General features: G+C 34.4%; 3 protein-coding genes across 3 annotated transcripts; all 3 read right to left on the minus strand.

Annotated features, from left to right (window-relative positions):
• Positions 1-3,207: 3,207 nt before the first annotated feature.
• LOC124957725 lies at positions 3,208-4,187 on the minus strand. Its single transcript, XM_047514951.1, has 2 exons — positions 3,674-4,187; positions 3,208-3,584 (listed from the first exon to the last, which is right to left on the minus strand). Exons 1-2 carry the CDS (start codon positions 4,185-4,187, stop codon positions 3,208-3,210), a joined length of 891 nt encoding a protein of 296 aa, XP_047370907.1.
• Positions 4,188-8,579: 4,392 nt separating this feature from the next.
• LOC124957728 lies at positions 8,580-10,543 on the minus strand. Its single transcript, XM_047514954.1, has 2 exons — positions 10,159-10,543; positions 8,580-8,908 (listed from the first exon to the last, which is right to left on the minus strand). The coding sequence occupies exons 1-2, from the start codon at positions 10,541-10,543 to the stop codon at positions 8,580-8,582; spliced, it is 714 nt and encodes a 237-aa protein (XP_047370910.1).
• Positions 10,544-11,609: 1,066 nt separating this feature from the next.
• Positions 11,610-13,179, minus strand: LOC124957726. Its single transcript, XM_047514952.1, has 3 exons — positions 12,842-13,179; positions 12,593-12,775; positions 11,610-12,214 (listed from the first exon to the last, which is right to left on the minus strand). Exons 1-3 carry the CDS (start codon positions 13,053-13,055, stop codon positions 11,832-11,834), a joined length of 780 nt encoding a protein of 259 aa, XP_047370908.1. The 5' UTR covers positions 13,056-13,179; the 3' UTR covers positions 11,610-11,831.

The following is a 13,179-nucleotide window of genomic DNA, read 5'->3' on the forward strand; positions in this document are numbered from 1 at the left end:
TATACTCCCCAATAACTTAGCGAAACGTTTCTTGATGCAACTCAGTGAAAGATCGAGGACACATCGACCGAAGTCTTTCGTAGGAAATTCCGGAAAATTTTCAACAATTTTTACTTTCTCGGTAAAATTATTTCCTAGAACCGGGACTATTTTTACATCCACTCGGATACCTGCCTTTCGATAATTAAAAATTGATCTCTCTGTTGGATGAATGTTTTCGTAAGATTCAATGTCGTAATTTTTGATGAGCTGAATTTTGTCATCGTTCAACGCATTAACGCGAATCACGTTCGCGAAAAGAACGCAAAAAATGAACATTCGTTCGGACTTTTTCCACCCTCTCGATATTAACATCGATCGATAAGCACGATTACGCGATGACAATGATGTTCTTTCTGAACACTTTGTCGTCCCTTCACTGATTTCAGTATCTTCTAGACGTCGATCTTTTATATACAACGATATTTATGTCACCCGTCGATTTTTTAAGCAGTTTGTCACGATTGTCATTACCTTCTCCGCGACGAAAAGCGTAATGATAAGTTTCCTGACCTTAAGATCGACGGATCTCGAAAATATAATTTGCCTCGTTTACCTAATATGCGTTGATACTTCGATAAAACATCTGGCCTGATTTTATGAACACGATAATCGTTGAGAAAGGAATTACAGCGAGTTTTTTGTATATTTTAAATATTGTGTGTTAATAAAATTATAAATACTTAAACATTAATAACTATTTTTAAATGTACACTTAATCTTTTTTTCGAATTCATTTCAATAGATAAAAAGTTTTATATAGTAGAATAATGTACTTTAATTTTCTCTGTATTATTTCGTTTATAGAATACATATGATCGTGATACGAAAAGAAGAAACACCTAAGAGATGATGACCAACTGTTCACGCTTGTATATCAAATTGCTCTTCGCCAGTATAGAGAAAGAATTTTGTTCATATTCAAGAAAATTATGCTGCTAAAATAAAAATAGAGAACATTATTCAAGAATTAAAAGTATATTTGTTCTCTTTATTTTCTTTTTAATTATATTTTTTTAATTAACTTATGTCATTTTAACCATTTTAACTTTTATTCGCAATTGTCTCCCAAACTATTAACTATTCAAGAAAATATTTCAAGCAGAATTTATTTTGTTTCAAAGGGGACATATTTTGATAGTCACTATACTATCACTAGACAGGATAGTCAATCATGTCTAGATGAGTCTTCTAGATTTCAAGGTAACCTTTGTTTTTTATATGAAACTATATCTTTAATTTACTAATTAACTTACTATTTAGAATGTAGCCTGTTCCGTAATGAATTCATCTATCTATAATATATTGGTCATTTAAAGTTATTTATTATCATTCAAAACTTATCTTTATTGAATCTCCAGAAATTATTCCTCATCTTGTGTATTCAAAAGGACGATCTTGGACATTAACGTAATAATTTACTCTATCATAAATAATAGAGTTATACTTTCTTGAAAATTCCGCTTTCTTGAAAGTTGTAGAACTGATTTGTTGATAGAAATTTCTAAGTTTCTCAAATATCCTTGTATTCCTAATTATTCATATTATTAAGGATAGTAAATTTTTCCCGATAAACTTTTTAATAAAGCCTTAGAAGAAAAAGTCTACAGGTGTTAAATCTGGAGCCCTTGGTGGAAATACCTTGTTCTATTTTCTCTTCCTATCCAATAATTGAGAAATATGTTGTTCAGCGTTGTACGAACTCAACGGTCATAATAAGCGGGAGCACTATCATGAAACTACAACTGTACTCTGATGGCAAATGAAACGTTTTCCAAAAGGATTTGTAGTTCCTTGATTAAAAAATCATTGCAGCGGATCTAGGTAATGTACTATTAAAAAAATAAGGTCCCACTAAATCTACTATGCCAACCAAATATTTAACGACCACTGACGTTGATGTTCAACTGAGCGGTCCAAGTATGAATTATGATTAAACCAATAATAGGCATTGTGTTAATTCACTTGTCACAGTGAACTATTCAGAAACTGTTTCTAAAAATGTCTTCATTAGAAAAAAGTAGATAGGAAAAGAACTTGCAATAATACTGATTTCTTCGAAGCAACTGTAACAGAAGTAACAGTAAATCACATCATTAATATGATTTCAATTTATGTTTACTACCGAATCAACGAAATACTCCGCTAAATCAAATCTTGAAAATATTCAACGAAGGTTATTTTTAAATGGCAATAAATGACCTTGAATGGCCCACATATTATAGATCAATGAAATCGTCACAAAATGGGTTATACATCTATCTAAGTGAAAACATTTCATTCCATTTAAGAAAAATAAGAACGATCACCTTTAAATCTCGGAGGCACATCTAGACAAAATTTATGACTACCACAAGATATTCCCGTCAAGATAAAGTAAATTCTGCTTAAAATACTGTTGGATAACAAATAATTCGAGAAAGTGTAAAACTTCAAATGGATATATACTATATCCGCTATATAGTATATCTTATCATACTATAAAGTATTATGTATTTTGTATTTGATACTTTCATTCAATCATAAAAGACTGCTGAAAATGATTAAAACTTGTCATTATCGCAGAATACTTAACTGTTATTTCGAGGAACAGATAATGTAACATAAATGAAAGCATGAATCAATGACTCGTTAAAAGATATAATGTATAGATGAATAGAACATCCAGTAAAAGAAAGAGAGAAAGAGAAAAAGGGGAAATAAGAGGTAAGACAATCAGAAACGTTTATCTTATTACAAACAGACTTTATTAGAACATTACGCTGAAATAAATATATAACAAGTAGACGTATGTGATTAATGGTAGTTGATATGCTTGCCGCTCCGAAAGCGGAGCATTGTTCACAATAAATATCTAAATAATTTAAGGAAAAACTACGATAACGGTGATGCGACTTAACGTTAAGAAATGAGACAGATCTACAACGAGAGGACGGATTTGAGAAAAAGGCAAAATTCTTAGCATGTATGCGTAGATAATTAGAAAGCGAGCGGGAAAAAAAAATAAAAAAGAAATGCATCGACTAAGTATGACAAGAGGAAAAGAAGAAAGGTAAAATTTAATGTGAATAAAGAAGAAAGAAGAAAGACAAAAGAGAAGAAGGAAAACTTCTGAATGATTTCGTGCAATGGCGAATCCAGGTACTTGGTGATTAAAAAGGAACGAAATTAATTTTGTCTTATAGCTCGACGATCGCGTGCATTTCCGTATTTTCGTACAGCCTCTTGAATAGTTTCGTGGACCGAATCGAGAGATCTTCCGTATCCCGAATGCCCGTAACCGTGTCCGTGATGTTCCTCTGAGCTATGAGTATGTGAGCTTGAGTAAATCGGCTTGCTAACAATCTCATAAGTAGTCTTCTTCTCGCCACCGCTAGCTAGAGATTTCAAGCCGACGATAGCAGATAACATGAGTGCCATCAAACCAGTCATCAGAGCTTTACCAGCGAGAAGTGCTAACGCGCCGAAACCGACAGCTCCGAGAGTACCTTTCATCATCATCAAACCTGCCATCAAACCACTGTTTCCCTTGTCCTTCTTACGTCCTGAAAACAAAAAGAATATCATTTTGCTCTTAAGCAACTTCGGTTCCAGATCAAATTGATTATTTTCGAAGAAATTAAAAGATATTCACCTGTCTCAACATTTTGATTTCCATTCAAGCCCAATTGAGTTAATGCGTCCTCGTTGAAGTTCCTAGCAGCTTCGAACGTTTTTGGATCAAAAAGCTTGATCGAGATGGAGTGACTATTCAAATAACTGCCGACTTTATGAACGAGATAGGCGTCTAGTCTCTTCTCTACATCATTTGGGAAATCTCTAGCCAAATTAGCAACGACTTCCGAAGCAGATACGTCAATGGAAGCGTTTTCCTTTACAACGGACACACCAGGAAGGATACCGAGGTCCTCCTGTTCTGACAATCTATCCAGAAAGGATACTACGTCTAGTTTGAGACAGGTGGTACTATAAGACTTTCCACAGTCCTTGCTCAAGGTGGACGATAAGGTCTCGGGAGATTCCTCAACCATTTGTCTGGAGGTACGTCTTTCAATTTCCGCGTTAACGCATACCGATAGTAAAAGAGTCACCAAGATCCAATAGTAACACGTTGAACTTTCGTAAGCTATCTTTGTAAATCCCTTCATTCTGAATTTCCTAATAGATTAATATCACTCTTTTTCGGAAAGTCGAAGAATTGGTTCCTTTTATTTTTCTAATTTTATTTCGTCCGATGAATCTTAATCTTTGAAGTCAGACGATGAAGGACCTCTCGAAGCTAACGAACGAGGCGCGTATTCTGCACTGGTTATAGCTTTAGATAGTTGCAGTATATATAGAGCGACTTACCACTGAATCCTTTTTCCTTTTTGCCTTTCGGCCGTTTCATACATTCTCCTAAGTCAAGAGTAGCATCGCTGAACGGACTCTCTTCTTCGTCGAAGAGGCAGGGGCATTCTTTTTCTCTTTTCTTCTATCTCCTCCTGGCTACTGTCGGCTATCGCCGGTGAGAGGAAGCGTCAAATAGAGCGAAGAATTCGAATCTCAGTCAAATTTGCAGAAAAAAGGGATCACGAAGTATGGCTAACCAGTGAGTGTTTCAATGAGAGCGAAGATCGATCACTCCGCTTCATTTCATTTTAGGTCTGAATTATTGAACGATGACAAGATATCGAATTCCCTGCATTAGACCGGCTGATTCTTCGATCATTTGCCTTCACGTGATCACATCATAGAACCGATACTACAAGTTTCGTTAACTTCGTTTCTATTTTCTAAATTTGTCTAATTTAATAAACTAAAGTATCAGATAATGAATGAAATACGAAAGCATGTCCCTATCATAAATTATAACGATTTGATAAGAAAAAAATCATTTCAGTTATCGGCTTTCAATTGAAGAACACACTCTATGATCAAACAGATCCTGTTTTATTTCCTTCGCCTCGACGATTTTCTACTGCATGATATTTATAAAATGTTAAGAACTTTCTCGTTCATGCATTACTATTATCACGAATAGGACGTTTTCTCAAACAAGACGCATCAGTCTCGACGTTTGAATCTTCACACACAATATAGTTTTTTCATAACCATGTTATTTCTTTATCAACTTTCCACTGGATTTTAAGATTAATTGCACGTTTTTAGTTTGCCACCGATATTATGTTTGGTGACGGTACTACAGAAACTACTTTCCATCTCGACGAAACGAGATCAAAAGGACAAACGGTCGCAAATTAATAGAAAAAAGAGAGTTAGAAGAGACGATTGATTTGAAAAATATTAGATTTCTCGGAAGTTGACGATCATTTTTAGGAAAGCGATGTAAGATCGAGTGTAAAGAGGCCTACTTTAAATGGGCTGTGCCCGATCTCTAGATTTTCGTGCTCTACACTCGAGTAAGTACACACGTTTCAAACGGATCTGCTGCGGCGAGAAAGTACGCAGTCAATTTTCACGAGGATCTTGGGTGGCTCCTTTATCGTTTTATCGACTATGTACATACATATACCTTCGAGGATGCTCAACCGTACGCATGATGGATCCCATACCGGATAACAGATGTGCCTAGATTCTAGGAAATCTCTCAATTTTATAATCGATGCATATTACTATACGTTTCATTTGGAAGTCCTTTCCTTTTGTCTCAGTAGCCCACCTTCACGCTAATGACTGTCGGATCTCGAGCGGATGGAGAGCGTTCTTCTTTCAAGTCGTTGCTTCGGTGACTCTGAACTATTCGCCTTTATCATTTAGGTTATTACCAGATTCAATATAAAATCTAATTTATTCGATCTGATAATTAGAAACTATTTTTAATTAATATGTTTTTGATGATTAAAAATAGTTTTCAGTTATTATTAAAAAAACATTTTTAATTTAATATTATTCATATTTTTTATAAAATTTTAAATTAACATCATTTTCTTAGCTATCAAAGAATGGTCATAATATTCGCTATAGAAGTATAGCATAAATTTTGCTATATATACATAAAACCATCTCAATCGAAAATAAAGAGTTTTCGATCATCGATTTATGCTTATTGCTACATACATTTTCACACGGAAATAACTATAAAATCGAGAGAGAAGCAGACTTACATGTAACTTGTCTTTTTCCTAGTAATCACAACAACTTCACAATATTACCTGCATTGTAAATAATTGGCCTTATTTACGATCCGCGATAAAATATTTTTCACAAAATTCTTTTGTGAAAAATCCAACAAGATGACAGCAAATATTATATATAATAAATATATTCATGATGCTTTGAATAATGATAATTATCGACAGTAAATTAAGCGTTCCCGAATAAACGTTCAACTGATCGATTTTGTATTGATCAATTGTAGTGTAGTTATCCTATTTTTCATTTAAATTGACACGGCTAACATTAATGAAAGTTCGTCGCTTTTGCTCATAATGGCTTTTCGTTTTTTGAGCTTCATCGATCAAGAAAATGTCATCGTGCCTTTTACTACATCAAAGGTAACTATTCGAAAAGAAAATTTATAAAATTTACATAATTATTTGTTTATATTTCTCATTCGTTCTTCAGCATGACAGTTATTGTATTTAAAACTAACGAGTAATAGTTTTTATCGGCTGAAACCGCTACTCGGGTAAATCTTCAATCTAAATGTACACTTAATCTATTTTTATATTCTAATCGAACATAGGTACACATCTATACATAGTTATAAATAAGTCCTCGTGATTTAATATGCAATAAACCCTTGCATTCTAATTATTGCAATTTTAATATATTTCTCCATAATTTAAAATAGGAAATATAAGACATTAACATGTTTCATACTAGTTTTCTTTCTCATTTTCAGAAGGCAAAAAATCATTCATTAAACGCGGAAACACTACATTCTATGAAACTAATTTTCGCCCAGCTTTGATACAGTGATTTGGTTTATAGGCGTATCCGGTATCGCCGGATTCGTCGTAATAATAAATCGTGTTAAGGTATGTAAATTAATCCGTCTGTAGATACGATATGTCTGTGAAGAACGTATCATCGCAGCGTGAACGAGCAAGAAAAAAGACATAACAACTTCTGATGGCATCGCAAGAAATGAGTGCGCATTTAAACATCTTTAATTCGAGAACAACAATCCGTTACATACTCACTTTATATCTTCATTATTTTTACATTTCTTCATTTACGAAGCAAAGTGAATGGTCAAATACCGCGAATTAATTCTATAGCTATCCAATCCAACTGGCAGTTCAGATGCTGTCTAGACGATGAAATTACAACCGTGTCTCTCTGAATCACTAAAAGTCTTATTTAATTATGCTATAATGATTAAAAAATACACAAATGTGTGAAAGATTTAAACCTCAAAAATTTACAAATTCCGTACATTCGAAATTGACGTATAATAAATTCAATTTATATTGATTAAAATCCCAGTAAAATTGAATTTCTAAATTGAGACTCATTTCTGTCGTATATAAATAAAATATATATGTATAAGACTAAAAATAAATTATGTCAGTTTTTTATCTAAAAAAAAGAATATAAAAATTTAAGAAATAAAGTATCAAACTTCATTAACAAGTTATCATAGTAACGAAGTACAAATTATTTTCTTTAATTAAGAATGAATAGTCAAAGTTTTCCTAAATGCAAGAAACGAAGTGTCAAGTCAATCTTTTTCTCCAACGACCCGTACTCGCGTTAATCATCGTGTGTCTCGCATCTGGCGAGCGATGTCTTTTCGATGAGCACGTATATACCCGGCCGAGTCCGTCCGCCCCTCCAGTTTGCTCGAGCAAGCCGACTTATTGTTAATCACAACTGGTACCGTTAAGCGCGTTCATCGTCCCCCACTTAAGGTGGAGAATGATCGTTGTGGAACGCGGAAGAGTGGGGAGAAGTCCACGCGTGGTAGCAGGCAATGACATACTAACCTTGATACTTGCGATCTACAGGGTGGGGAAAGGTGTCTCACCAATCAAAGCCACGACCAGTTTTCCCACTTGACTCGACACAATGACCTCAATATTCCTTCTCCACGTTTCCTACTATCCCCACTACTGAATGTACTACTCTCATGTCTTTCTCTTCTCTCTGTAACCCTACCACACCGTCCATGACCTTCCATCTAGGTTATTAGCCTTCTCATCTGACTGACTGGATAACCTTCTTATAAGCTTTTACGTCTCCTTCCACTTCTCTCTTTTTTTCTATACTATATTTTTCTCTATTTCTTTTTTCTTTCTCATTTTTTTTACGAGAACTTATATTCCTCCTTGACAACCTTTTTCGGAGGAGAATTTTCGGCTTCTCCTTTAACGAATATTTCGATATCTTAGCAAGTAATATGTATAAACGGGAAGTAAAAAAAAATAATGGAAGAAAACAAAGTTGTAGGAAAATGAAGATGTTTTTTTTTTTTTTTTTTTTTTTTTTTTTTTTTTTTTTTTTATATAAAATAACAGGAGAAGCGAGTATTTTTAGCGACATAATAAATAAATGAAGTGATGAGACGAAGCTATAGCAAAGATGCAAATCTGTTAAGGAATGTCTTGATAGGGGTACTGTTCGCCATTGTATTCCGATGTCCATCCTTTATAAGGCTGATTCACCTCTTCCTGCGATCTATGCCAATTTTCATGAATGTCGTAGGGCTTTACTACTCCGTAGCTAACTCTGGGAGGTGATGGTGGTGTGAGAAGGGCCTTCAGAGCTATGGCTCCGGAAAGAAGAAGGGACATTAGACCGGCACCGAGACCCTTGATGCCAATTAATCCAATCAAAGTGATAACGATCGGCAAAACAATTAATGTCTTCAACTTTATAGCTAGAATTATAGGCAGGAGCATTCTCTTCAATTTGGTACGTGCTGGAAAAGAAAAAATTTAATTTGTTTTTTTTTTAAATTTTGTACAGGGATACCGAAAATTCATCTAAATTTGTCACGGTTCGTTAAATTAGCATCGGTATTTAATTATTATTTTTATAAGTATATATAAAATAAACGTATATCCGTCAACGTGGAGGGGAAGACTGTCTAATTGATTTTCATCATCGAATCTACTTTCTCTCGTTCAAAGCTCTCTCTCTCCGTCATCGCCTTCCCGCGGCGGTTGTCCCAGAAACCTGGAATCTCGTTGCATTCACGTCCCTACTAAGTGAAGTCCTACTTTATTCGGGTGTCCTTCTCCTCTCTATGTTCTCGCGGATACCGACTTAATAAAAAGAGGACACACATTACACACGATTTAACGATCGTACGCGTTCCTTGCTTTCTTTTCTCTCTTTCTCTTTCCTTTGACAATTTCTGTCGATATACAAAATTCTTTTCTTTTTCCAAAAATCCCACTCACGATTTCAAAAGTTCGAAGAATGTAAAGAAAAAGTTTCTCATCCCGACGCTTTCGATTTTCGAAACAAATGAAAAGAAGATCAACGGTTTGCCTTTCTTGAACCAATAAGAAAAGAAGTCACCGGAAGTTCTACTTTTGCAGCCAATCCGTACGAGCCTTCGTGTCTCACTTTTCGTTCATTGGACGTTTTTCGTTCATAATCTTAGAAAGGTGCAATACTATAAGATTCTGCTCGGTCGAAGATTGTCTCAAATTCAAATGGAATACCGAGCTTCGAACATGAAATTTTATGTTAGGAGATTGTAATTTCCTCTTTCATTTAAAACGATATTTTTAGTAAATGTTACTTCATTTTACTCATTTTTTAGGAAGATTGTCATTTTAATTTAATTAAAATTCAAGCAGAAATTTTGATAAGATTAATAATAAACTAATAGATTGCAGTTTTCGTACGTAATTAAATGATATTCAGTTAAAAGAAGATTAGTTTAAGTTTTATCTTATTAACGAGACAAATTTAACATATTTCACGAAAGCTCTTTTCTTATTGAAGTTTATACATTAAATTTCCAATTTTCACGAATTAAACATTATTCATCATTAAACTTTTCATTCGCCATTCGTCTTCGTATCCATTAAGAAACCTTATATTCATATATTCATAATATATCCCTATATTCATAATATATCCCTATATTCATAATAAAATTCAATAATCTTAAATTAGTGATAAAATAGTTATATTCTTAATTATTTTGATATTCACCTTCAGAAGCTCCATAAGCTAGACTTTCAAGCTTGATATCAACATTCTTTTGTCCCAAAGCTCGTCCAAAAAGATCTACGGAAGATCCATCGTTCGGAAAATTGATGTGAATCTTTCTGGTTTTCAAGAACTTCTCAATTCTATCCACCAATGAATCAGCGTTTTTCTTAGCCTCTATCGAATCCTCTTTGACTGCTACCTTTTGTAGCGTTATTATATTATCATAAATGTCGATGTTATCCTTCTCGTTCAATGCGTCCATAGCTCTCACTAATCTCATTTCTATGTGTTCTACGCTATCGTCATCCTGCAAGACCCTTTGAGAATTACCGACAACGATCGCCAACAGCTGCAGAAATACGATAATTTTTGCCTTCATTGTCATCGAACGTTATTACAGCTATGAAGCAACGAATTTAACTGTTTGTCCCAAGGTCTATTTTTTCTTTTATATCTATCGTCGATCAATGGTGGGGCCACAGTGAACCATTTGGCAAGCTAACGTGCAAGAAACGTGGTGCGAAGAATTTTAATTTCATGTTCTCTCCAAATAACAAGCGCAAAGCAAGTGCAGAGCACGGTCGTCGTGTGACGTAGGGTGCGTCCACATAGCGAAGTCTAATTTTCCTTTTATTCGCAAACACTTTCTAGACATTCAATTTACTGTCAATAATCTTTCAATCTTGTATAAACTAGATTTGACTAGAATAAAAATATTCTCAAAATAAATTTACTTAAAAATATTTAGAGATATTCGGGAATAAATTATGCTTTTAGAGATAATATTCTAGAATTAATTATACTTTTAAAGAAGATATTGGAGAATAAATTATGCTTCAAAATCATGAATATACTCTCGTCTATAGATAAAGGTATTATTACAACGCTGAATAATGATTTATTAAAAATAATTATTTCTGTACCTATTTGTGAGATAATATCATATAAAGTTTGTTTCGATAAATTTTGTTTTATTAAGTGTCAGAGAGAAAGAAAGAAAAAGTAAAGATAGCAAGTGAAAAAAACGACGAAGAAAAGAGAAAGATAAAAGGAAGGTGCGAGAATTTCACAGGTGGGGGAGTAAATGACCTCGTAGGTATGTCCATGTCCAATTCGAATCGCATATGAGGCCGATATACCGCATTGTCAGTTCGCATGAAAATCGACTTACAATTGAAGCCAGATCACCTTTTAAGCTTTTGCCGACTGATCTGCCCACTGATAATAAAACTAATCACGTACTTTGTTTTCTATGTACAGTATTCACGCATGACATTAGAATATGCATCTTGATAATTTCTCCAAACTAGAAATCGTTCTTGACATATCTGTAAATTTTGAAAACGGACATCTTTGCGTTTCTTTCGATTGGACATCTTTCCAATTTTTTTTTTTTTTTTTTTTTTTTTGATCGGACGAAAAAAACGTGTAGGTAATAAGAATAGATCGTATATAGTAGAAAAAATGTATTATATTTGAGACTTTAAATAATTTACATAACGTATACAAATTATTTTAAATATTATGTATAAATATTAATCTACCAGTCATTATCGGTGGATGAGATTACCTACAAGAGGTCCACTTAAATCATGAGAGATATGCATATGATCATACTTCAGCGATCTCTCAACAATATTCTCGAATGGAAAATTCATTGAATGGAAAGTTGTTTATTGAGATTCGTTCGTAATGGGTTCGTAGGCCGAGTAGGCAAGAGAATGAGAATCGATTTTTCCAGTAGTGTCGTCCAAGCTCCTTCTATAATATCCTTGTTGAACTCCAGCTCCAGCAGAAGACCACCCTTGAGTAGATGGCTCGTACCAATTGCCACCAAGTGATGGTGACTTTCCGAAAATATTATTAGCCATGCTGCCACTTCCAAATATTTTTTGGAAAAAGAGAATGCCTGCCAATAGGAGCGCTATTTTACCAACAAAATATGCCTTTAACGCGAGCAGACCCAAACCTCCAAAAAGGATTGGAACGAGTGCGAAAATTTTTAAGCCAACTGCGACAATCAGAGGCAAGATGATTTTCTTGATTTTGCCACGAGCTGAAATCAAATATTGTATAAAAAGATGGTCATATTTAAAAACAAATGTCTATTAGTCTCATTATCAATTACAACTGGTCGGATTCGTTCACATTAATTCGTTCATTTAAAAAAAAAAGTTTTTTATTATTCATCACAATTTGAGATGAAAAGCGAATCGCATGGCTATTCGAGGGAACAAGTTTATCCGGAATGACTTGAGACTCGGTGTGTATAGTTATCACGAAGGTGAAAGGCGGATTTTATTCGTCCGTATTTGTAAGTTGTGACGCCGCAAATCCGTGACGTCAACGAAGCAATCGCAAAGAAGATCACGATTATATCATCGAAAACGACCGTACTTGTTCCGTTTCTATAAGCGCTAAATGATTTGAGTACCTTCGGTTAGTGCACGAGAACTGAATTCTTCTGGCATGCTGATCTTCAAGCTATGACTCTTCATAAAGGACATGGCCGAGTCGAAGAGCATGCTGACGAGTTTGAAAGCCCTATCAGAGGTATCCTTTGGTAGTTCGTTCATCACATCTAATTCAGTCTTAAGATTTTTCGCGGTACGTTCCACTACAAAGAAGAATGTTAATTAAAATATCTTGTTTAAAAATTGACTTGGCAGTAGAAAAAACTTACTCGGTTTATCTCGTACGAAGACCACACTATCGATCAGTTGAATATCATTGGACCTAGCAGCTCTGTCCAATGTGGTGATAGCTTTAACGAAGATACAACTAAATAATTCATTCTCATGCTCCAAACAGTCAAGCTCTCTGTTTTGCAGAACCTCCGAAGTTGGTACCGCCATTGCAGCATTGACAAGAAATCCCAAGATCAATAATTTGTTCATCTTTTCTTTATTTGGTTTCCAACTTTCGGATTCACTCTAAAAAAAAACACGAGAAACACTGACTACAAAGCGAAGATCTTCCTTTGGAAAATTTTCGAAGCAAAGTGTGATCTGGTCCTCCGTA

Source organism: Vespa velutina, chromosome 2 (genome assembly GCF_912470025.1).
Source record: "Vespa velutina chromosome 2, iVesVel2.1, whole genome shotgun sequence".
Lineage (NCBI taxonomy): Eukaryota > Metazoa > Arthropoda > Insecta > Hymenoptera > Vespidae > Vespa > Vespa velutina.